The 27,537-nt window shown below is 39.8% G+C and overlaps 1 protein-coding gene across 1 annotated transcript; it reads right to left on the minus strand.

The window, feature by feature from the left end:
- Window positions 1–8,694: 8,694 nt before the first annotated feature.
- On the minus strand, window positions 8,695–13,633 carry LOC143123969 (uncharacterized). The gene is made up of 2 exons (XM_076285228.1): window positions 13,411–13,633; window positions 8,695–11,213 (listed from the first exon to the last, which is right to left on the minus strand). Exons 1-2 carry the CDS (start codon window positions 13,631–13,633, stop codon window positions 8,695–8,697), a joined length of 2,742 nt encoding a protein of 913 aa, XP_076141343.1.
- Between the last annotated feature and the right edge of the window lie 13,904 nt (window positions 13,634–27,537).

Raw genomic sequence — 27,537 nt, forward strand, 5'->3', positions numbered from 1 at the left:
CGACCTACCATCACAGAAGTAGCTCTAACAGAGGTGTGTCGTTAACGTTAGAAAAAATGCAACGCTGGCAAACTGGCTAGTAGTTACATTAACATGACGGGTTGATGAGGTCCATGCTTCACATTACGTTAATGTTAACTTGCGTTGCTTTATCACATCATACCGTTGCTTTATCACATCATATACTGTACTGACTGTCTAGTGTTATTAAACCCCATGTACAGTCAATGGTTACTCCATGTTGAGATGGCATACATTAAGATTGAGATATTTGAAAATAGCAACAACTAATAAAACCAAGTATATCGACTGTTACGGACTGTTACATCGACTGTTACGGGAGCTGTGTGCTAATCTTCACTTCAACGACTAACTTAGCCTCCCGTTGACGGTAACGTTAATGTAGCTGCTAACGTTAGCATGTAATTCGCTGTCCGTATTTCTGTTGTTAGCTCATTAGTATTCACCATACTAAATTGTCACAGTCTATAATCAACATAATAAGCTCTCTTAGACGTATTTAAGAACAACAATAGACAAAAAAAAAACTTTTCAGTTGATACGCAACACTTACCAGACAAGAACAAACCGATTGTTGTTTGTACTGTTTAGCTAACTCACAGCCGCAAAATTCATCCAGCCAGCTAGCCTTCAGCGCCGAGTCGACCTACGTTGTGGAAAGGAGAAGGGGGCGGGTTTCACTTGACAAGGGGCGTGTTTAACTCGCTGAGTGGCAACTGAGTGGGCGTGCCTGACCGCAACTCCTCTTCACTGCGCATGCTTCAACTTCTGCTGCGCAGCCGCACTTCAAATTGGTTGCAAATTTCCCAAGATGGCGTCGCCTCGGCGGCTTCAATTCCATAGAACACTGCTGAATGCAACCACACTGTCCAGTTCTATATATACAGTCTATGGGTTGTACGACGTGACACATGACAAGTCCATGACAGCACTATGCTATAGCAGCATAACTAAGGCATGGTGAAGGATAGTCAACACCAGTGCACGTATGGTCAGTGACCACCGCAGCACGCATGACTGGGGTGCCAGTCACACAAGGACACAGCAGGGTGGTCCATTCCAAAAAACCCTGAGGTGTTTGAAGTTCCACACTGCACCATACCTAACTATGGGAGGCACTAAAGAGGTATGTTTTAAGTCTAGGGAAGGTGTCTGCTAATCGAATAGAGGGAGGGAGATTATTCCGAAGGAGAGGTGCGCGGTAGCAAAAAGCTCTGCCTCCTACTGTGGTTTTTGGGATTCTTGGGATTATAAGAAGTCCAGTATTCTGTGATCATAGCGGTCTAGGTGGGTTGTATGGGACTAGGAGATCTTTATATTCAGGTGCCCGGCCATTTATGGCTTTGTATTTTAGAAGTAATATTTTGAAGTCAATGCGACTTTTAACAGATAGCCAGTGTAAAGATGCTAGGATGGGGGAAATATGTTCATATTTTTTGATCCGAGTGTGTGAGCAGCTGCATTTTGTATAAGTTGTAAGTTCTTTAGACAGGTATTATTGCAGCCAGCCTATAGAGCATTGCAATAGTCTATCCTTGAGGTGACAAAAGCATGATTCATTTCTGGGTAAGGCTATTTGCACCCCTGGTACAATTAGTAGTGTATGCTATTCGTACCCTGGTTCAATTAGAAGTGAATTCTATTCGTACCCCCTGTCTGGTACAAAGATCAATGTATGCTATTCGTACCCCGGTGCACACAGCAATGTGTTCTATTAATACCCCGTCTGGTACAAATATCAGTGTATGCTATTTGCACGCCTGTGCATTTACTCTGGCATATTGATCACACAATGTAATAAAACAATTGAGCAACATGTTTTTGTTGTTACGTCACAGGGTGTGAATAGTTCAGCTGTGTAATAGACACTCTGAATAAGGTATGCTGTTTGTGTCGTAGCCTTTACTCCACCAATGACCGGTTCGGACCTCTCGGAGACACAATACCAGACTGAGATAATAATTAGCAATGTTATTTTATTGTACAAAGAGCATGGTCCAACAACACACAATAACAGGACAGGCAGGCTGGTAGAATAGCTAAACCAGAACCGACATTCTCGGCACCCCTCCTCCCAAGGCCCAGGTTGAACAGACTACCACGGATAGCACAACCCCCAGATGAGCCCAAAAAATAATAATAAACAGCGATTACAAACTGATACTACACATATGACTGATGCAACCCAACGAGTTACTTCACCCTGCCCAATACACATCAAAGAAATGCCCCCACTTCACCTTCAATGCATTCACACATGGGATCAGTTTCCCCACAGTAAATAAAGGCCACAACACCCAATAGAGATCACAGCAAGCAATAGAGATCACAACACGCCACACATTAGATAACACATCACATCGTATGTCCAGCAATCAGTTCGCACTCAGCATAACAAAGTCAAATAATTCCTCCCATTAACAATTTCACAGTTGTGCAAGACTGGAGGAAGCCACGGGCAGTTCAATGGATGGAGAGAGGGCTTACCGCGATTCTGTCCATGCCCACTGCTGAAGCTGCACGCTGTTGAAGCCACGCACACACAGAGTATCGTTGGTCGGCGGCTTTCCCCCTCGGTGACCTAAAAAAAACAAAAAAACAAAATCAACGTGTCCAACAAGGGAAGAGCCGCGCCGAGCTTTGACCGAAGGCAGCGAATCCAATTGCCAGCGCCGCCACACTCACTAGCTTGCTCCACAGGTACGCTCTGATGTAAACAATGCGGCCCGTTCTCCCCTGGTCAGCCGTCGCTCCCTCTCCGTCTCCAATCACACCTCGAAGCAGACAAAAAGAACAGCACTCACAAACATGCAGAGCAAAGGCCAGCCCACTCATTCATAATAAGGGAGAAGGGGTTACTTTCCTTTTGCTGGAGTTTAACATGCATCTCCTCCGACAGCTGTTCCCCTCCGTTCAGGCAACGCGATTCCAACGTAGCGATCTCCCTTTGAAACAGGAACAACTTTCAAGGCCCAAACAGCTAAACCCTGGCCCATTCACACAAATTAGAGTAGCAGTAATAACTTCCCTTGAGTCGGCGTGTAGGCTAACACGCATCCTCTCAGCCAGCACGCAGTAAACCAGTCTCGTTCGACTCAGCTGTGCTCAGACACGCGTCATCAGGTAAGCCCCTCTCCTGCTCCCGACCTCCGTTGCCCTATAAAAAGCATTTCCCTCCCAATTGCTTCAATAAGCAATCAACCCGTGAGTCCCCCAGTCCAATCAGCCAATTCAACCCATTACGGTGGAATAGTCCACAGCAGTCCAGGGCCGACGTGACAGTCAATTGGAACAGACACACCCACTCCAAACTAGAGACATAACCAAGAATCACATAACATTCAGAACTTATACAATAAATCATGCCCGACTGTGACATTTGCATCAATGTATAGTTAGAAGTGGAGGCTATTCGTACCCTGGTGTATATAGTAATTAGGGCTGTAACGATTTACGATTCGAAACCGAAATCGCGACATTCATATCCACGATACTGTGTCGCGGTGTGAAAAGGCAGAATCGCGACACACCCTTTCTGTGTTTCACGCAGTGCAAAAGCAACCCACAACTCCCGCTTTACTTATAGGTAGGCTACGTTGTCCAAAAACAAATAAATAAATAAATAATAATTTCATACCTCTCCTTGCTTTCATTGTAGACTATGTGTGCAACTTTACCAAACAGTATAGAACCCCCTCTCCTTGCCCCGCTCTCTCTCGCGCTCCCTCCATCTCCTGCTCAATAAACACGCGCGACTTAAATAAAACATTCACAATCGTGAAAGCAAGGACGCATAGACGACTAGCTAAATTACTATTAAATCCGCTTAGCATCATTAGCATGCTGCACATATTTGTTTAAAACTCTTGCACTGAAGTTGACTGATCATCTCAATACCAACGTTTCCAAGGGCCTGTCCCAAGGAGAACAAGTATTACCTTGAAACAAACACACATGGGGAAACTGAACAGTCCAATCAGTAGACTATGATAGGCTAAGCTATATGCTACGTTGTTTACAATATTTCCAGGCTTTAACCAGACAGCTGAATTAAAGAGGTAGAGTTGTAATAAAAAATAGTAGGCCTAGGCTATAGGCTAATCTGCATAAAGTGCTTTTATAAATATCAGTCATTCAGAAAATATTTTGATATCAGGATATAAAATAATAGATATATTATATTGTAATCCTCTGGTGTTCTAAGGGAGACTATTAAAATGTTATTTAATAAAATGTCTAGCCCCCCCCCCCCCCCCCAAAAAAAAAGAAAAATCGAGATTCGTATCAAACCGTGGGTCAAAAATCGTGATACAAACCGAATCGTGAGGTTGGTGTATCGTTACAGCCCTAGTGCATGAACTAGCTAATTGTTGCAATCAAAACTTCCGTTTGAGAACCGATTTCTTGTTCTTGTTTCTTGCACTCACTCTGCCAACATACTAAACCATGTCTGTGACCACTGCACTATCTACTTCCACATACTGTATAGATGAGTGTTTGCAGGTAAACTTAAAGTTTATAGGCCTGAGTGTCATATTCACAAAATTTCTGTTAACTAACAAACTGACAGTTGTATATGTTCACTGAACGAAGATTATGAAAATAAAACACAACTTTTCAATCTAAAACTTAATTTGAACATATGTTAGTGCCAAAACCATTCAGAATTCTTCACTTTCTGCTGACGAAAAAACGAATGTCCGCCATGTTTTTTGTGCGCGTGAGCAACGTCTTTTTGCTGTTATGTCACAAGGTGTGAATAGCTCTGCTGTGTGGCCAAGGCTATACGTACCAGGGGTGTAAATAGACACCCCGTTAATTTCTCGGCATCTGGGGCCGTATTCACAAAGCCTTTTATCTTACCACTAGGAGTACTCCTAAATCGCACTAAAAGATTTTAGCTAGGAGTTTTCTCTTAAAAGTTATTCACAAAGCCTTTCAGAAAAATTACAACAGGTGACAGTTCTGAGAATGTGTGCGCTACACAAGTAGTGCGAAGGACGGAAGACGATGAATAACTGAATAAAAAGGCCTAGCCTAAATGAATAAAGAGTAAGGCAAAACAAATAGCCTAGTAGCCTAATGAGACATACTGTAGGCCTACGGATTGATGCAGTAGCCTATCTTTGCAACATTAATATTAATATTAAATTAATCTGTCACCATATGCCTACGTTTGCAAAGAGGAGAACATTTGAATTTGATTCACAATGAAACCTTACATTTAATTTACATGTTGACAATGAGTAGTTTTGGTTGTTGTTGGTGGCGTTATTGCATCCCTTTTATGCCTAGCCTACAATGCAAAATTGTTCCCTTGCGATTGTAGCTCCTGTTGCCACATACGCATTTCAAAACATCGCAACGTGAAATGCCACAAAAAGCTGTTTGTGAATAGGTCTTAGTGAGTTAGGAGTCCTCTCGACTTCTTTTAAGCTGTCCCAGACTTAGGTGCTACTTTTAGGTCTAAAATGCTTTGTGAATTACTTTAAGTGAAAAAAATTAGGAGTCCTAAAGTTAGGAGTGACACACCCATTATTTTTAGGAGTTGCTCCTAAATTTGCCACTTAGGAGCTACTTTTAGCCTTAAAATTATTCGTGAATACGGCCCCTGGTAAGGATAAGGACTTCCTTATTTTTGAAATGTTCCTTAAATGGTAAAATGAAGTTTTGGTGATCTGTTTTATGTGATTATTTAGTGATAGGTCCTGGTCAATTAATGTATAACTCCTAGGTTGTTAACACTTGTGGATGAGGTCATTGGAAGATCAGTATAGCCTGTGATGAGGATAGGATATCCTTCATTTTTTTAGGACCTAAAAGCATGACTTCTGTTTTATCTGAGTTCAAAAGCAGGAAATTATTCGTCATCCATGTCTTTATATCTCTTACACAGAGCCGGACAGTAACGGAGTACATTTACTTGAGTACAGTACTTGAGTACAATTTTGAGGGATCTGTACTTTACTCGAGTATCATTTTTGGGGAGTACTCATGACTTTACTCAAGTACATTTGAGAGGCAAATATTGTACTCTTTACTCCACTACATTTCTATCCATAACCGTGAGTACCCGTTACTTCTTCTAAAAAAAAGGAAAAAAGAAAAATCTCGGAAACCCCTAATTTGTTGTTTCCCTCTCAAACGTGATTGGATTGTGCAAGCGCCACTGATTGGGACAGCCTATCAGCAATCACCTTCAGCTTTCCACCAAAGTCAACTCCATGGTCAGATTTAGATAAGAGACAATGGATGAAGACATGGACGAAACAATGGATGAAGACGCCGCAGGTCCATCCCGGGAATGTGCCAACCTGTGGCCCCACCTCGCCAGACTATTTACATTTTCTGAACAAGTTAATGATAGTTTTCGCTTCAAGTGTTTCAATTACAAAATAGAATTGTGTATTTGAAATGCATATTTTAAATAGATGTATTAGAAATACTGCCCATCCCTGGCAACATGGTAAAAAGATGAAAATGACTTGATTTTACTTTCAATACCTTTTACATTCTCCAAGGTATTAACATTAACATTTTTCTTAACTCCATGTAGGATGTTTCTGTACATAAATGTAAGCACTGTGGCAGTAGTAATGCAATATTTAGAAAATGTAGGCTACTCTTGTACTCTTGATACTCAAGTACTTTTAAAAACAAGTACTTCAGTACTTTTACTTAAGTAGACATCTGACTGTTGTACTTTTACTTGTACTTGAGTAAAATGTAGCAAAGGGTATCTGTACTTTTACTCAAGTAATGAAGCTGTGTACTCTGTCCGCCTCTGCTCTTACACATGTGTCAAGTTTGGCTAACAGGGTTAATTCATCAGATTTTATGGAGAGGTAGTGTATCATCCGCATAAGAATGGAAATTAATGCCATGTTTCCTAATTTCAAGAGCTTGGGATACATGTAGATTAGATTTATATTATGCCCTTGGATGCATGCATGCATGTTTTGTATTGGGAAGGTATTCATTATCAAAACTCTTCTTTTGTGTCCCTGACCAGGGATCAGATTGAGCACATAGACATGGTCCTTAGGTGCCTTCTGTTGGCTGCCTACCTGAGTGTCACTGCTTGGATGGGGAAAAACATACCTTTGCCATACGACTATTATATAGTTATTACTAACTAGTTACTAACCCCTAAACCTAAAGAAGTGAGAGAGCAGTTATGTGAGTAATTAATAACTATAGTGATATGTCAATTATAATTTGTGTTGCAACCTGGTACATTAATGAAGTCAAATAGCACCATAGACCACCATCTACAGTTCTACATTTCCACCTTGACGTTAAAGAATTATAACTTGTGCAGCATTGCACTGTCTCCCTACAAGCTTTACACTTGGCTTGACTCATTCCCATAGATAGGGGTACTGATTGAAAGAGGTTTTGGGATACTATGTTATGTTTCCAAGCTGATATTATTTTAAAACATTACTGAGAGACAGGCACTGTACAATCAAGAAATCCTGCCACTGAATCCAAAACTATATTTGACATTATGTACAAAGCTTATAGGCTACAGTGGACTAGCATGTTGCAGGGGCTGCTAAAAACACAGACAAACAACACACTGAAAACTCGGCCAATCACAGCCCTTGCTGTCGAACGCTCCGTCCGGTTCGACCGTGGAACGCCACAGCGGACTTATGCTGGCCCCAAGCGGCTGCAGTTGTGCTTACATTTCACATAGCTGCGTGAATCACGTTTTTCTTGAGTGAAGTGTCCATTTTTAACTAGTACCCACTGTACATTTACGCCTTGACATTACAGAATTATAACTTGTGCAGCATTGCACTGTCTCTCCGTACAAGCTTTACACTTGGCTTGACTCATTCCCATAGATAGGGGTACTGATTGAAAGAGGTTTTGGGATATGTTATGTTTCCAAGCTGATATTCACTTTGAAATCTGGTTCTCTTTAGGCGGATATTGTTTTTTTCATGTTCTAGTTCTGTTGTCTCTTACACTGTACAATAAATGTCCATTCCGACACTTCTGCAGACAGCCCATGCGTGTTAGCTTTCATTTGATACATTTTCATGTATATGGTCCTTGTGGTTGTGGAGATATTCAACATTTATTGTTGGCATGTAGTGTCGAGCAGGAAACCAAAAAATTGGCCTGAAATTGCTTGTACAAGTCACACAAAAAATTCACCTTGACAACCACCCTAATATCTTACCTATGGGTGTCTTCTACCTAAAACAATAGGGTGACAGCTTGTACCAAAACATGTCTGCAACAGTCTTAACGGAAGCCCTTTTCAGAATTGGCCCCAACTAAAAAACATCTTGTGAAACAACTTATATGCCTAAAACTTTGTGCACATTTAAAAAAGTGCTATTTTGTTTTTGATCCATAACCCAACACCTCGGAGCTTGAATTTTACGTCTGTTAATTCCATAAAACTACAGGTGGTAGGCCTAATATTACATTACATTACATTACATTACATTTGGCTGACGCATTTTTAGCCAAAGCGACTAACAACATGGTAAACAGTTTAAGTTTTAGAGCAATTCTCAACAATTTTAGGACAATTGAAAAAACATTAGAGTACAGTAAGAATAAGTGCATCAGTGAGTGCTATTTTTAACAGTTACGTGTCAGTTTAAGACGGCTGGTGAGTGCTGGGATCAGCAAGAGTTGTTGTAAGTGTTGCTAAGAGAGGAGATGTTCTCTAAAGAGCTGGGTCTTCAGGAGTTTTTTGAAAATGAAGAGGGATGTCCCTGCCCTTGTAGGAACTGGCAGTGTGTTCCACCAATGAGGAACAACAGATGAGAATAGTTTGGATTGGCCTGAGCGTACCGGAGGTAGAGCTAGACGTCGTTCGTCTGAGGAGCGCAGCGGTCTGGAGGTAGCGTATGTCTGTATGAGGGCATTCAAGTAGGTGGGAGCAGAACCGGAGACTACTTTGTAGGCAAGCGTTAGAGCCTTGAATTTGATGCGGGCCGCCATAGGTAGCCAATGTAGCTGGATGAGTAGCGGGGTAACATGTGCCCTTTTGGGTTGGTTGTAGACCAGGCGCGCCGCCGCGTTCTGGATCATCTGAAGTGGTTTCACAGCGCAGGCTGGGAGACCTGTCAGGAGGGCGTTGCAGTAGTCGAGTCGTGAGATGACTATTGCCTGAACCAGAAGTTGGGTAGCATCTTGAGTTAAGTAAGTCCTGATTTTCCGTATGTTGTAGAGTGCGAAACGGCATGACCGGGCGACTGAGGCAACATGATCTGAGAAGTTTAGTTGGTTGTCGAGAACAACTCCTAGATTTCTTGCAGTCCTGGTAGGTGAAACAGACAGGGAGTCAAATTTGATGTTGATGTCGTGGTGTATGGTAGGTTTAGCTGGGAGGACCAGCAGTTCAGTCTTTGAGAGGTTCAGCTGGAGGTGGTGTGCCTTCATCCATGTAGCTATGTCTGAGAGGCAATCTGAGACCCATGCTGAAACCAAGGGGTCATCAGGTGGAAAGGACAGATAGAGCTGTGTGTCGTCTGCATAGCAGTGGTATGAGAAGCCATGCGAACGGATAATCTGTCCCAAGGAGGTGGTGTAGATAGCAAAGAGAAGGGGGCCCAGTACTGAGCCCTGGGGGACCCCTGTGGTGAGATGGTGAGGTGCAGATAGCTGACCAAGCCATGATACGTTAAACGAGCGTCCTGTGAGGTAGGATTCAAACCAGGAGAGAGCAGAACCGGAGATTCCCATGTTAGCGAGTATAGAGAGAAGGATGCGGTGATTAACCGTGTCAAAGGCAGCCGATAAGTCAAGCAGAATGAGTACTGATGACCGAGCGGTCGCCCTGGCTTCTTTTAAGGCTTCTGTTACAGACAGCAGAGCCGTTTCGGTAGAGTGGCCGCTTTTGAACCCAGACTGATTAGGATCCAGAAGGTTGTTCTGTGACAGGAAGTCAGAGACCTGTTTGGAGACTGCTCGTTCAATGCCTTTGGATAGGAAAGGCAGGAGTGAGACAGGGCGGTAGTTCTCGACTTGAGCAGGGTTGAGAGAAGCTTTCTTAAGTAACGGTGTTACCCGGGCCATTTTGAACGCTGTTGGAAATGTGCCGGAGGTTAGCGAGGCATTGATCACATGTGTGATAGCTGGTGCGATGGTCGGGCTGATGGACTGAAGTAGGCTCGTAGGTATAGGGTCCAGCGAGCATGTGGTAGGACGGCTGCATGTCAGGAGTCTAGATACTTCATTCTCGGAGAGAGGCGTGAATGCTGAAAAAGATGGTCCAGCAGTCCCTAGAGGTTGTAGGAGTGTGGTATCTGAGTCAGATGCGGGGCAGAGTGGGCATGTAGAGAATTGACTGCTGATTGCCGCCACTTTGTTTGTAAAAAATGAGGCGAGGGTATCTGCAGTAAGGCTGGATGGAGGAGGAGGCAGCTGAGGGTTGAATAGCGATTTGAAGGTTGAAAAAAGTTTTCGAGTGTCTGTAGCGCTGTTGATTTTGTCATTGTAGAAGGCCGTCTTAGCAGCAGTGATGCTGGCTGAGAAGGAGGCCAGGAGTGTCTGGTAGTTTTTGAGGTCATCAGTTAGTTTGGATTTGTGCCATTTCCTCTCCGCGGCTCTGAGTTTGGTGCGCTGCGATCGGAGGGTATCATTTAGCCATGGATGAGAGTGTTTGGATCGAGCTGGCCTTGTGGTAAGAGGGCACAGCTCGTCTAGACACGAGCTCAGTGTGGAGCAGAGCGAGTCTGTGGCCTCATTAACCTCCAGAGAGGAGAAGGTGTTGAGTGGAGGTAGACCGGAGGCAACCACCGAGGAAAAGTGCGTTGGATATAGGTTCCGGATGTTGCGGCGGAACGTGACCATCGGCTGAGGAGCTGGAGGCTGTTCTGTTAGGCTGACGTTGAACTGGATGAAGAAGTGGTCAGAAAGATGGAGAGGCGTCACCGTGAGGGTGTCTGTGCTGCAGTTCCGAGTGAAGATCAAGTCAAGCTCTTTGCCAGCTTTGTGTGTCGGTGGGCTTTGAACCAGTTTGAGGTCAAAGGAGTGGATCAGGGCCAAAAAGTCCGCTGAGCCTGGGGCATCTAAGTGGATGTTCATATCACCGAGAACAAGAAGCGGAGAGTCATGCTCAGGGATGGAGGACAGCAGAGTGTCAAGTTCGTCCATAAAGTCGCCTAATTGGCTTGGAGGGCGGTAGATGACCAGCACGTAGTAGTAGTAATAGTAGGCAACTAGGGTGATTAGGGATCAGCAAAAACAAGAATGATCTTTATTTATAAATGAAGCTAGCTGTTAGCAACATAAGCTTACAGTACCAAAAGAACTTAGAATGAATGAAAAAAAAAAACTGATGATGGGTCAGAAGGGGGTCTGTGTGTGACCTCAAGTTCACGTTTCAGCAGCAGTGAGAACCCCTAATGGACAGAGGCTGATGCTCCAATCCCAACTGCACCCAACTGAGTGGACTGTGGATTGGTCAGATAGCAGCAGTGAGAATACCTGATTGGACTGTGGATTGGTTAGAATCAGACAAAGGTTCTGTAGGCAGTAGTGTGAACTCCCCAGTCACATAGTCAGACATCAGCAGGGCAGAACGTGCATGGAGGTGGTGTGTGGGGTTGTATTGAAAACAATGGAATGTAGTGTAACTAGACGTAGAAAACAGACAGTGTGTGTGTGTGTGTGTGTGAGATAGTGTGTGTGCAGTGTAACTGGAGGTAGAAAGCAGACAGTGTGAGGGGGGGGGGGTATATGTGGTGTGTGGTGTATGGTAGTGTGTGTGGTGTGTGGTAGTGTGTGTCTAGTGTGTGATATTGTCTGGTGTTGGATTGCGGTATAGAGAATAAACCAAAGAGTGGACACAGGAATGGACTTAGAACACAGATTTTTTTCACATTTAATAATTTAGCAGATGTTCTTATCCAAAGCAACCAATTTTAATTTTTTTACAAGGGCCATTCTCTCCACAGCAACTCAGGGTTAAATGCAGATTAAAGCTGGGAATTGAACCCACACCTTTTTCAAGCTACTTAATGCCCAGGCCACTATGATACCACCACACCAGACCAAAACACAACATGAAATATTATCATCATACACTTATAAGAATACCAGGGAACGTGGATGGATTATGAACTTTCGGGCCCCTGGGCCCAGATGTATTAAGGGCCTCACACTAATTGTCGCATGTGTGTGTGTGTGTGTGTGTGTGTGTGGGGGGGGTTAATCTGTTTGATGTGATTTCCTGTATTCTGGTGCATTTTGGGGATGGCCAATACTTTAATTCAATCAGATTCATAGCCTACATCCTGATGTGTTGATATTGAGGCAGTGATTCCATGCAATGGCTTGGGCTTCAGGGCCCCCTGACCCCTTGGGCCCGGTAGGCCCGCGCAGTAATCCATCCCTGCCGGGGAAGCTCGGCAACGTCAAAAATACATACACCTGCCACTGCCTCCAGTTTACTCAGTGCACCTGTGCAGCAGGCATGGAAATTAGCACCAGCCAATATTAAAGATTACAGACACAAAGTAAAAATTCTGGTGGCTGGTGAATTTGACTAGAAATCTGCCAGTGGCCAGTAGATGTACACATTTTTAAAAAATATTATTTCCACCCCTGCTGTGCAGTAATACAGTCGTATTTCCCAACATAATCACTAGTTACTGTATAGGAATCCCAGTAAGGTGAATAAAGACACAAGGCATTAGTTCACAATGCATTATTACACACACAAAATAGAAAATACAGTGTATGGGTCATTTTATGACAACTGCAACAGACTTCCAGGACATTAAAAAAACAATCACACTCAGCAACTGTGCTGAAATGAAAAAAATGCATAGCTGAAGTGTATGACTTCTGGTCTAGAAGTTGGTTTGTGGGGCTTCTACACAGTTTTGTAAGTTGTCAGTGGAACAACTGCAGCACAGATGGCTACAACAGCACTGAATCTCCAATCCTGACCGCTTGCAAGCAGAAACACTCCTATTGCTGCTGTTAAAGCTACCGATACTCTTCCCAGGATTCCTCCTCTTCCGGTCATCCTGACTGCTCTGCACCATTCCATTATGAACTCTTTCAATCCCAGTGTCAATATCCTGAAATATTCTGTTAGGTCTGCTTCTTCTATTGTTTTTATGTTCAGTGCCATAAGAATAATAATGTTCCTAATAACCCATAGGAAAGTAGCCATTATCAAAGACGCCATGCTAAATATAGGTTCTGATATTTCATTCGGAAAACGTAGAACTGAATAAAACACAATAAGAAACATTTGGAATACAAATAATAATATTGTAACTGATATATCCAGCAGAAATAAATCAATTGACACTCTGGGATTGATAGCCATGCGTTTAGTTCTAGTTTGTTCTTGATCATCACTTTCTCCTCCACTTCCATCACTTGTTTCCCTCTGTTCTGTACTGTTCTCTCTGTTCTCCTTTATCCAGTCTCCAACATTTTGAGCAGTTGCCCCTGCTGCAGACAGAGCTACCCCAACTGCCCCTGATGCCCCCAGCAGAGCCCCTAAACTGCCCCATGTACCCATACAGTCAGAGGCCTTCTGGACTGCAGCTAAAATGGCATATCCTCCAGCTACTGCTCCTGCACATACTTTCTTTGAATCCTCAGTCATTCCCAGCACCATGTTTACTGATGCTCCAACCCCAACTGCAAGAATGTGTGTGGTTAACACGACAATGCTATAATTTTGTATTAAAGGAAAGTTACTTAATATTGTGATGAGTAATATTAAAATAATGCAAGGTGCAAGGTGTATGATCGATGATGCAATCTGTAACATTGCATGTAAGGGAAAAAAAAAGTATATAAACAGAAGTAATGTGATGAACAATACGTTTACAGCAGGCAATACCTGATTTAGGAAATGAAGGCATATTAGACCAACTGGAGAAGAATAGGCCATGTACACCGCTAGAACAGCAATTTGGAATACGGTGTTATCCTGAGAAAATACACAAAAATTAAATATTACCCAGTTAATTATAAATAATGATAAAATAACCACAAACCAGATCAGAAAAGAATCACAAGAAAATTCCCTGATGATTCCTTCTATTCCTCCATGAGCTAATCCAGTGATTGTGAGACCAAGTAAACCCACTGGTGCAGCCAAAAAATATTTTTTTGGTTGAGACCAATTATCGGGAATAATCCTGTAGGCAAGGGTACTCATTTTTTTAGCTACTGAAAAAGAGCAGATCACCACAAAAATGTTAACCTGAACAAGATATTGATAAGACCTCAAGTTCCACCTCCAAATTCCTCTTTCTTCTTCTAAATCTCTTTTTTGTTAGGATTTCCAATGATCCACAGAGGAATCCTACAGGTAGCCCAACCACTGCAGCCAACATGATGACTCCAAGAACTTTGGACAAACCTGGAAAAGGTGAGTGGTTTATTTTCATCAATTCATATTTACACATGACAAATATACAACAAAACAGTTTCAATCCAATCATAGAACAAAAAACTAAAATCACAAGTGAGGTGATGGCCCAGTTGTTACATCTTTCGCCAATATTTTCATGGCAAGTAGGGATTAGAAACAGTTCAAAGTATCTATATGAAAACTGGACACAGACAAGATTTTGGAATGGACATAATCGGCAATGGGAAAGAAATGTATGGTAATGAATATAACCTCGGTTCTCTGAAGGAGTACATGAGACACAAAGTCATTCTGGGAGGACATCATCAATCTAAACCAATCTCCATTCACTTAATTCATCTCAGGTGATTTTTTCGTGGGCCATAGCCTAAGGCCGCACCGCAAGAAACTAGTCCTCTGTAGGCATTCAGTGGACCAGGTCCAGAGAGCCAATGAGGATAAAACAGATTAACGTTTCATGTTCTCCTTCACAGTAGCGAGGTTATATTCATACCCATACATTCTCTTTCAATTGAGTTCACTCAGCGTTTACCAATGGGGAAACATATACCAAAGCCCTCATTGCAACAGAGGCCAAGTATTCATACTTCACAGCATAGCAAGTGGAGTATTGGCAAGTGTGGGTTTGACAGACATGGTGGTCTGTCTCACCTAATTGCTGAAAATGCAGGACATTAATCATGCACATAGACTGACTTGATAAATGAGGCATGGAATGAATTTGCCTTATTCACGCTGCGGCCATTGTAAACCAAAACAAGGCTACCATAGGATTGTTGTGTTCTATGTGTTCGCCAGTAGGTGGCGAAAATGCAGTAGGTGGCGAAAATGATATAGTCAGTAGCTTCTTTTTGGTTTGCACAATGGCTGCCACGTGAATAAAGCAACAGAGTGTCTATTTCCTCCCCTGGTACGAATAGCCTTGGCCACACAGCTGAGTTATTCACACTCTGTGACATAGCAACAAAAAGACATTGCCTACGTGAACAAAAAACATGGCAGACATTTGTTTTTTCGTCAGCAGAAAGTGAAGAATTCTGAAAGGTTTTGGCACTAATATCTGTTCAGATTAAGATTTAGATTGAAAAGTTGTGTTTTATTTTCAAAATCTTGGTTCAGTGAACACATACAACCGTCAGTTTGTTAGTTAACAGAAATTGCGTGAATATGACGTTCAGGCCTATAAACTATAAGTTTACCAGCAAACACACTATAGTTCTGGAAGTAGGTAGTGCAGTGGTCCCTGACACGGTTTAGCACGTGGGAGACTGGGGTTCAATTCCCACATGATGTGTTTTGGCAGAGTGAGTGTGCATGTGTACCAACGTCTCTGGAGAGAAGGTGCGCAATTTGAACAAGAAATCGGTTCTCAAACGGAAGTTCTGATTGCAACAATTAGCTAGTTCACGCACCAAGGTGTAAATAGCATACATTACTATATACACCAGGGTACGAATAGCATCCACTTCTAACTATACATTGATGCAAACAGCATACCTTATTCAGAGTGTCTATTACACAGCTGAGCTATTCACACCCTGTTACGTAACAACAAAAACATGTTACTTGTGTTTTTTTAATTATTATTACATTGTGTGATCAGTATGCCAGAATAAATGCACAGGGGTGCAAATGGCATACACTGATATTTGTACCAGACGGGGTATTAATAGAAAACATTGTTGTGTGCACCGGGGTAAGAATAGCATACATTGATATTTGTACCAGATGGGGTAATAATAGAACACATTGCTGTGTGCACCAGGGTACGAATAGAATTCACTTCTAATTGCACCAGGGTATGAATAGCATACACTGCTAATTGTACCAGGGGTGCAAATAGCCTTACCCATAAAGCAAATAGGGGTAGCTTGCTGGTGCTGGAGAATCACTCCAGACATGAGCCTGAGGAAGTTACATGTTGTGTATTGTGTACACCGCGTAGGTGTGGGATGTGCATGATCGGTGGTGTGTAGTTGCTATTAAGGTGAGCAGCACTCGCTCACAGGCACTGGAGGGGTACTCACAGGGAAGAGTTGGACGGGAGTTGTGTGTTTTTGCACCATATGTGCTCGGCTGGTGGCATAGTAAACAGCTCTAGCGAGTGCAACGTGGCGTCAGAGCTAGACAGCTCGCAGGCACCAGAGTCTTACTCACAGGTGCAGGGCTGGGGGAGTAGATGAACATCCACTTGAGTACAATACCGGGGTCCAGGGAGCACCACACCTGTCATTTGTGATGCTGAAATCACAGGCTACGCGTTCATTGAACATAACGCCGGGTGTGGTACGCATGGTTGGCATGTCCTGGCTGCTAGATAGCAATGGTTGCATAGCAAAGGATGAACTCAACTGAAAGACAACCGATTTAATTTATTCCAATCGGAGTGAAAACACTATTATCAATTTTAGATAACTGGTAAATAAGTAAGGGATAATGCCCGACGAGGTGTCCATTATCAGAAATAAATGGACGACGCGGAGGCGTGAACCGTCCGACGCGAAGCGGAGGACGGTTGCATCCGCAAAGTCCATTTATTTCTGATAATGGACGCATTGAAGGGCATTATCCCGTTTATACCATGGTCACTTACGAAATAAATAGGCTAAATATGAAATCAATTATTAATACTGAATGAGTTTTAGAGCTAATCGTTAGTTTTTTCAGCTGTTTACAGTTGATTGTTGCGAAGCCTGCCTCCAGGCTCCACCGTCGTCCTACTATCGTTGTTATAGTTACCATTCATAAGCATTGGTATGGAACGGCGATTAAACTTTTTTTTACCAGATCTACTTCATAGGTGTAGTATATCACTTTTTAAACGACACCTTTTTCAACCTAGACCATGGTATAATGTTCAAATTAACATTTCCATAATTGGAAAGTCAAATGCTCAGCCATTTACTCATGTAATTTTTCCATGAGTCAGCTGATAGTTTGTAGGGACACTCACTCAATCCAGCTGTAGTCAACTTCAGACTGTAATGCTTTTGCCTTTTTATCTAGCTCATCAGAATAGTTGTATGTGTCTTATACTGTATAACCCCATGGTTTTGCTTTCACTGTGCAGCCCATATACTGCACTTTATTTCAAGAGGAAATGACAAATCGCTTATCGAGAATAGGCTCAATAGAGTCCACATCTCCATAGCCTTAATAGTTACTACAAGTTGGTAAAATGTATTTCCTATTTAAAGGAACCGTATGTAAGAAATGTAATTCAATTAATCATAAAATGGCCCTGATTTATCACTAGACATTAGAAAATCATGCTAATTTCAAATATTTATATCACTGACAACAGTAGTCCGGCCAGGATATCGTCATTTAAAAAAGTGAAGTTGCAGCCCTCAACTGATGTTGATGTTTACATATTTGTGTTTTAGCCTGGTCCGCCACCCTCCACCAATCTAGTAATCACAAAGTCAGTAGTGTTTCGGCATCTGGGTTGCCAGCTCTGCTCTAGTTACCACATATGCGGTGTACACCGCTCTACAGTATTTTGAAAGTGATTGTAGTACCAGTTTTGGCCAAAATCCTACATACGGTTCCTTTAACACTATCTGACCTCTTTTCCAAATTAGGCCCATGTAAATTAGGCCTACCTAAACTGTGTGACAGAGAAATGTCTATATTTAGTGTAAAGCAATTGGGAGAAATGTAATGCTTTGAGTAAAGCATTAAGGCCTACCAGGCATAGTGTTGGATGGTGAAGGGCTTCTGCAAGAAACAAATTCATCAGTTGTGGTTATACTATTAACAATTCAAGTATTGCAATCTGTGTATTAGCATATTGTAGGCTTATATAAACATATTTCATTACACCCTTCTAACAAAATGCTCAAAATGCTGCCTGTAAAATATCTGTAAAAAACATCACATTGCATCTCTGTAGGACATTTTCCACTGCTTATGCAACGCTTTTTACAACTGCCCTCTTGCTGCTGCTGTACATTAACATTATGTTACTGGCCAATTTAGGCTAATTTTCTTATAAGCAGTGTAGCCTACCTTTGAATCCGTCCTGCTTCTTCTGCCATTGGGAATTTTCTAAAACCTTGTATCTGTGAAAGCACCATATTAATTTTCCATCCATAAATTATCACAAAAATTACAGAATTAAAGCGATGGTTTGGAGTAATTTCACCCTAGGGTCCTTTGCACCATGACCCCGAGCCAAACACCCTCCCAGAACCTTTTTTCCTTTGGTCGAACCCTGGTCGAGTAGCGCTGTCAGAAACGAATGACGTTCTGCAGTCGTGATGGAACCAACTTTTATCTCGTAAATTACCCCACTAATAATGCCCTGAATGGTACGAAACTTCTGCAGTAGTACAACTATGACCTCTAGTCCAATAACGAGGCATTAGAAAGTTTGTAAGTGCACCAGGAGTTTATTGGGGGCCAAGCAGCGAAGCTGCAGGGCAACCCTTAGTGATTCTATGAATTCTTATTGGGGGCCAAGCAGCGAAGCTGCGAGGCAACCTATAGTGTTTGTTAGTTTTCTTATTGCATTGCATGTAAATGCAATGGACTATTATCACTGTTCTTCTTATCTGTTTTTAGAGTGCATGAAAATGCACTCTACTGTTCTTCCTAGGCTTCTTCTTCTTATTACAGTGCATGAAAATGCACTGTACTGTTCTTCCTAGGCTTCTTCTTCTTCTTCTTCTTCTTCTTATTAGAGTGCAAGAAAATGCACTCTACTGTTCTTCCTAGGCTTCTTCTTCTTCTTCTTCTTCTTATTATAGTGCATGAAAATGCACTATATTGTTCTTCCAAGTCTTCTTATTACAGTGCATGAAAATGCACTGTACTGTTCTTCCTAGGCTTCTTATTCTTCTTATTCTTATTCTTCTTCTAACGCACTTAATGCAGCTTCAACCGTTTAACGTAGAAACTTCATTCAAACTATGTTACGTAGGTCTTACTTAGGACATGGGTGCTTTGTATTTTTCAGCTTTGTAACTTTTATACTTTTTAAACTATTAATTAAAAACTAATCAAAATTTCCCCATTGACTTAACATTATGATTATGACATCACAATACGGCCGTTAAGCAATTAGAATCCTATGGCAGGTGTTCGGGCCACCTGCATCAACTGCCATTCTCAGGCTTTAAGCATACAAACTGGCCCTATTAAGACTACACATCCTGTTCAACTGCTTCCTCTGCCGAAAACTGTTTCAAAATAAAAGTCCTCACTACAATATTTCACTGTTAAACAATTTAACCCTTTAAACTACTGAACTTTTTAACTGTTCAGCCATTGTAACTGTTACTTGCCATCAACTATGACTCCTACCTACTGTAGCTAGTTAGCTAAGTTAGCTAAGTAACTTGGTTAGCATAGTTAGCATGCTAGCATGTTAGCATGCTAGTTAGCATTTTTTGCAAAACTGCTGAAAATGATTAGCTAAGTTAGCTAAGTCACATGGTTAGCATAGTTAGCATGCTAGCATGTTAACATGCTAGTTAGCATTTTTTGCAAAACTGCTAAAAATGATTAGCTAAGTTAGCTAAGTCACATGGTTAACATAATTAGCATGTTAACATGCTAATTAGCATAGTTATCATAACTAATAAAAATGATTAGCTAGGTTAGCTAAGTCATATGGTTAGCATAGTTAACATTTTAACATTGTTAGCATCCTAGTTAGCATAGTTACTTGGTTAACATTATTATCTTTAACATAGTTAGCATAACTACTAGCAAACATTGGAGCCATTCCAACTGTTAGTTATCGTCAACTATCTGCTTAAATAATTTAACCATTTCAATTATCAACCTATTTAACTGTTCAGTCATTCCAACTATAGTAAACCTTATCTACCAAGCAAATAATTTAACCATATGAACTCATCATATTTTTGCATTTTCATGCACTGTATTTCCTTCAGGAAATGCTTTTCTAGTTCTTATTATTCTTCTTCTAACGTAGCTAATGCAGCTTCAACCATTTAACGTAGAAACTTCATTCAAACTATGTTACGTAGGTCTTACTTTGGACATGTAGGCTTTGTATTTTTCATCTTTGTAACTTTTATACTTTTTAAACTATTAATTATTAACTTTTATAAAATCCCCATAGACTTAACATGGGCTGATGACATCACAATGGACTAATTAACTTGATTTGCACCTGTATCTTCTTCCAGCTGCTCATCTAGGCCCCATCAAAGAATCAGTTCAACTGATTGCACCTGTATCAACTGCTTTCTACTGAACTAGACCAACTCTTTCTGTGTCTCTACATTCTACAAGGATATAAGACACATTTCATCCAACTTTCTATCCATTCATCCTCTTCAAACCATTCACTCATCCACCCATTAAACTATCCATCAACATCCATTAAACAATCTGCCTATCAACATCCATTCAACTTTCTGTCTATCAACATCCATTACACTATCTACATTTAACTTTTAAACTATATACTCTGTCTCAGGCTTTAAGCATACAATATGGCTCTATTAAGACTGCCGTTAAGCAATTAGAATCCTAGGCCAGGTGGCCAGGCCACCTGCACCCTATCAGTTTCTCAGGCTAACCTTTTAAACTATCCAGCTATTTGACTGTTCAGTCAGTCCAACTATATTAAACCTCATCTACCTAGTTCAGTCATTCCAACTATATTAAACCTCATCTACCTAGCAAATAATTTAACCTTTTACACTATCCACCTATTTAACCGTTCAGTCATTCCAACTATATTAAACCTCATCTACCTAGTTCAGTCATTCCTATATTAAACCTCATCTACCTAGTTCAGTCATTCCAACTATATTAAACCTCATCTACCTAGCAAATAATTTAACCATTTGAATCCTATGGCAGGTGTTCGGGCCACCTGCATCAACTGCCAGTCTCAGGCTTTAAGCATACAAACTGGCCCTATTAAGACTACACACCCTATTCAACTGCTTCCTCTGCCAAACACTGTTTCAAAATAAAAGTCCTCACTACAATATTTCACTGTTAAACAATTTAACCCTTTAAACTACTTAACTTTTTAACCGTTTAGCCATTGTAACTGTTACTTGTCATCAACTATGACTCCTACCCACTGTAGCTAGTTAGCATGGTTAGCATAGTTTAGCATACTAGCATGTTAGCATGCTAACATGTTAGCATGCTAGTTAGCATTTTTTGCAAAACTGCTAAAAATGATTAGCTAAGTTAGCTAAGTCACATGGTTAGCATAGTTAGCATGCTAGCATGTTAGCATGCTAGTTAGCATTTTTTGCAAAACTGCTAAAAATGATTAGCTAAGTTAGCTAAGTCTCATGGTTAGCATAGTTAGCATGCTAACATGTTAGCATGCTAGTTAGCATTTTTTGTAAAACTGCTAAAAATGATTAGCTAAGTTAGCTAAGTCACATGGTTAGCATAGTTAACATGTTAGCATGTTAGCATAGTTAGCATAACTATTAAAAATAATTAGCGAAGTTAGCTAAGTCACATGGTTAACATAATTAGCATGTTAGCATGCTAATTAGCATAGTTATCATAACTAATAAAAATGATTAGCTAGGTTAGCAAGTCCTATGGTTAGCATAGTTAACATTTGAACATTGTTAGCATGCTAGTTAGCATAGTTACTTGGTTAACATTATTATCTTTAACATAGTTAGCATAACTGCTAGCAAACATTGGAGCCATTCCAACTGTTAGTTATCGTCAACTATCTGCCTAAATAATTTAACCATTTCAATTATCAACCTATTTAACTGTTCAGTCATTCCAACTATAGTAAACCTTATCTACCAAGCAAATAATTTAACCATATGAACTCATCATATTTTTGCATTTTCATGCACTGTATTTCCTTCAGGAAATGCTTTTCTAGTTATAGTGCATGAAAATGCACTATACTGTTCTTCCTAGGCTTCTTATTCTTATTACAGTGCATGAAAATGCACTGTACTGTTCTTCCTAGGCTTCTTATTACAGTGCATGAAAATGCACTGTACTGTTCTTCCTAGGCTTCTTCTTATTAGAGTGCATGAAAATGCACTCTACTGTTCTTCCTAGGCTTCTTCTTCTTCTTCTTCTTATTATTCTTCTTCTTCTAACGCAGTTAATGCAGCTTCAACCGTTTAACGTAGAAACTTCATTCAAACTGCGTTGCGTAGGTCTTACTTATGACATGTGGGCTTTGTATTTTTCATCTTTGTAACTTTTATACTTTTTAAACTATTAATTAAAAACTACTCAAAATTTCCCCATAGACTTAACATGGGCTGATGACATCACAATGGACTAATTAACTTGATTTGCACCTGGTATCATCTTCCAGCTGCTCATCTAGGCCCCATCAAAGAATCAGTTCAACTGATTGCACCTGTATCAACTGCTTTCTACTGAACTAGACCAACTCTCTCTGTCTCTCCATTCTACAAGGATATAAGACACATTTTCTCCAACTTTCTATCCATTCATCCTCTTCAAACCATTCACTCATCCATCCATTAAACTATCCATCAACATCCATTAAACAATCTGCCTATCAACATCCATTCAACTTTCTGTCTATCAACATCCATTACACTATCTACATTTAACTTTTAAACTATATACTCTGTCTCAGGCTTTAAGCATACAATATGGCTCTATTAAGACTGCCGTTAAGCAATTAGAATCCTATGGCAGGTGTTCGGGCCAGCTGCATCAACTGCCAGTCTCAGGCTTTAAGCATACAAACTGGCCCTATTAAGACTACACATCCTGTCCAACTGCTTCCTCTGCCAAAAACTGTTTCAAAATAAAAGTCCTCACTACAATATTTCACTGTTAAACAATTTAACCCTTTAAACTACTGAACTTTTTAACTGTTCAGCCATTTTAACTGTTACTTGTAATCAACTATGACTCCTACCCACTGTAGCTAGTTAGCATGGTTAGCATAGTTTAGCATACTAGCATGTTAGCATGCTAACATGTTAGCATGCTAATTAGCATTTTTAGCAAAACTGTTAAAAATGATTAGCTAAGTTAGCTAAGTCATATGGTTAGCATAGTTAGCATGTTAGCATGTTAGCATGCTAGTTAGCATTTTTTACAAAACTGCTAAAAATGATTAGCTAAGTTAGCTAAGTAACATGGTTAGCATAGTTAGCATGCTAGCATGTTAACATGCTAGTTAGCATTTTTTACAAAACTGCTAAAAATGATTAGCTAAGTTAGCTAAGTAACATGGTTAGCATAGTTAGCATGCTAGCATGCTAGTTAGCATTTTTTGCAAAACTGCTAAAAATGATTAGCTAAGTTAGCTAAGTCACATGGTTAGCATAGTTAGCATGTTAGCATGCTAATTAGCATAGTTATCATAACTAATAAAAATGATTAGCTAGGTTAGCTAAGTCATATGGTTAGCATAGTTAACATTTTAACATTGTTAGCATGCTAGTTAGCATAGTAACTTGGTTAACATTATTATCTTTATTAACATAGTTAGCATAACTACTAGCAAACATTGGAGCCATTCTAACTGTTAGTTATCGTCAACTATCTGCCTAAATAATTTAACCATTTCAATTATTAACCTATTTAACTGTTCAGTCATTCCAACTATATTAAACCCTATCTACCAAGCAAATAATTTAACCATATGAACTCATCATATTTTTGCATTTTCATGCACTATATTTCCTTCAGGAAATGCTTTTCTAGTTCTTATTATTCCTCTTCTTCTAACGCAGTTAATGCAGCTTCAACCGTTTAACGTAGAAACTTCATTCAAACATTGACGCGTAGGTCTTAATTAGGACATGTGGGCTTTGTATTTTTCAACTTTGTAACTTTTATACTTTTTAAACTATTAATTAAAAACTATCAAAATTTTCCCATTGACTTAACATTGCCCTTTATGACATCACAGCAATTAGAATCTTATGGCAGGTGTTCAGGCCAGCTGGCCCAACTGCCATTCTCAGGCTTTAAGCATACAAACTGGCCCTATTAAGACTACACATCCTGTTCAACTGCTTCCTCTGCCAAAAACAGTTTCAAAATAAAAGTCCTCACTACAATATTTCACTGTTAAACAATTTAACCCTTTAAACTACTTAACTTTTTAACTGTTCAGCCATTGTAACTGTTACTTGTCATCAACTATGACTCCTACCCACTGTAGCTAGTTAGCATGGTTAGCATAGTTTAGCATACTAGCATGTTAGCATGCTAACATGTTAGCATGCTAATTAGCATTTTTAGCAAAACTGTTAAAAATGATTAGCTAAGTTAGCTAAGTCATATGGTTAGCATAGTTAGCATAGTTAGCATGTTAGCATGCTAGTTAGCATTTTTTACAAAACTGCTAAAAATGATTAGCTAAGTTAGCTAAGTAACATGGTTAGCATAGTTAGCATGCTAGCATGTTAGCATGCTAGTTAGCATTTTTTACAAAACTGCTAAAAATGATTAGCTAAGTTAGCTAAGTAACATGGTTAGCATAGTTAGCATGCTAGCATGCTAGTTAGCATTTTTTGCAAAACTGCTAAAAATGATTAGCTAAGTTAGCTAAGTCACATGGTTAGCATAGTTAGCATGTTAGCATGCTAATTAGCATAGTTATCATAACTAATAAAAATGATTAGCTAGGTTATTTAAGTCATATGGTTAGCATAGTTAACATTTTAACATTGTTAGCATGCTAGTTAGCATAGTAACTTGGTTAACATTATTATCTTTATTAACATAGTTAGCATAACTACTAGCAAACATTGGAGCCATTCTAACTGTTAGTTATCGTCAACTATCTGCCTAAATAATTTAATTATTTCAATTATTAACCTATTTAACTGTTCAGTCATTCCAACTATATTAAACCCTATCTACCAAGCAAATAATTTAACCATATGAACTCATCATATTTTTGCATTTTCATGCACTGTATTTCCTTCAGGAAATGCTTTTCTAGTTACAGTGCATGAAAATGCACTGTACTGTTATTCCAAGGCATTTTATTATTATTATTATTATTCTTCTTCTAACGCACTTAATGCAGCTTCAACCGTTTAACGTAGAAACTTCATTCAAACTATGTTACGTAGGTCTTACTTAGGACATGTGAGCTTTGTATTTTTCAACTTTGTAACTTTTATACTTTTTAAACTATTAATTAAAAACTAATCAAAATTTCCCCATTGACTTAACATTATGATTATGACATCACAATACGGCCGTTAAGCAATTAGAATCCTATGGCAGGTGTTCGGGCCACCTGTTTCAACTGCCAGTCTCAGGCTTTAAGCATACAAACTGGCCCTATTAAGACTACACATCCTGTTCAACTGCTTCCTCTGCCAAAAACTGTTTCAAAATAAAAGTCCTCACTACAATATTTCACTGTTAAACAATTTAACCCTTTAAACTACTGAACTTTTTAACTGTTCAGCCATTGTAACTGTTACTTGTCATCAACTATGACTCCTACCCACTGTAGCTAGTTAGCATGGTTAGCATAGTTAGCATGTTAGCATGTTAGCATGCTAACATGTTAGCATGCTAGTTAGCATTTTTTGCAAAACTGCTAAAAATGATTAGCTAAGTTAGCTAAGTCACATGGTTAGCATAGTTAGCATGCTAGCATGTTAGCATGCTAGTTAGCATTTTTTACAAAATTGCTAAAAATGATTAGCTAAGTTAGCTAAGTCACATGGTTAGCATAGTTAGCATGCTAGCATGTTAGCATGTTAGTTAGCATTTTTTACAAAACTGCTAAAAATGATTAGCTAAGTTAGCTAAGTCACATGGTTAGCATAGTTAGCATGCTAACATGTTAGCATGCTAGTTAGCATTTTTTACAAAACTGCTAAAAATGATTAGCTAAGTTAGCTAAGTCACATGGTTAGCATAGTTAGCATGCTAACATGTTAGCATGCTAGTTAGCATTTTTAGCAAAACTGTTAAAAATGATTAGCTAAGTTAGCTAAGTAAAATGGTTAGCATAGTTAGCATGCTAGCATGTTAACATGTTAGTTAGCATAGTTAGCAAAACTGCTAAAAATGATTAGCTAGATTAGCTAAGTCACATGGTTAACATAGTTAGCATGTTAGTATTGCTAACTACTAAAAATGCATTAGCTAAGTTAACTAAGTTAAGTATTATCCACCTATTTAACCGTTCAATCATTCCAACTATATTAAACCTTATCTACCAAGCAAATCATTTAACCATATAAACTATCCACCTATTTAACTGTTCAGTCACTCCAACTATATTAAACCTCATCTACCTAGCAACCAATATAGTTTGTTTTTACTCTGTATGATATTTTACATCATATTTTTTGCATTTTCATGCACTGTATTTCCTTCAGGAAATGCTTTTCTAGTTCTTATTATTCCTCTTCTTCTAACGCAGTTAATGCAGCTTCAACCGTTTAACGTAGAAACTTCATTCAAACATTGACGCGTAGGTCTTAATTAGGACATGTGGGCTTTGTATTTTTCAACTTTGTAACTTTTATACTTTTTAAACTATTAATTAAAAACTATCAAAATTTTCCCATTGACTTAACATTGCCCTTTATGACATCACAGCAATTAGAATCTTATGGCAGGTGTTCAGGCCAGCTGGCCCAACTGCCATTCTCAGGCTTTAAGCATACAAACTGGCCCTATTAAGACTACACATCCTGTTCAACTGCTTCCTCTGCCAAAAACTGTTTCAAAATAAAAGTCCTCACTACAATATTTCACTGTTAAACAATTTAACCCTTTAAACTACTTAACTTTTTAACTGTTCAGCCATTGTAACTGTTACTTGTCATCAACTATGACTCCTACCCACTGTAGCTAGTTAGCATGGTTAGCATAGTTAGCATGTTAGCATGCTAGCATGTTAGCATGCTAGTTAGCATTTTTAGCAAAACTGCTAAAAATGATTAGCTAAGTTAGCTAAGTCACATGGTTAGCATAGTTAGCATGCTAACATGTTAGCATGCTAGTTAGCATTTTTTACAAAACTGCTAAAAATGATTAGCTAAGTTAGCTAAGTCACATGGTTAGCATAGTTAGCATGCTAACATGTTAGCATGCTAGTTAGCATTTTTTATAAAACTGCTAAAAATGATTAGCTAAGTTAGCTAAGTCACATGGTTAGCATAGTTAGCATGTTAGCATGTTAG

This window comes from Alosa pseudoharengus, unplaced genomic scaffold (genome assembly GCF_046254945.1).
Source record: "Alosa pseudoharengus isolate Yale_2024_CS ecotype anadromous, Long Island Sound unplaced genomic scaffold, YU_APseudo_1.1 YU_APseudo_1.1_scf_15, whole genome shotgun sequence".
NCBI lineage: Eukaryota > Metazoa > Chordata > Actinopteri > Clupeiformes > Clupeidae > Alosa > Alosa pseudoharengus.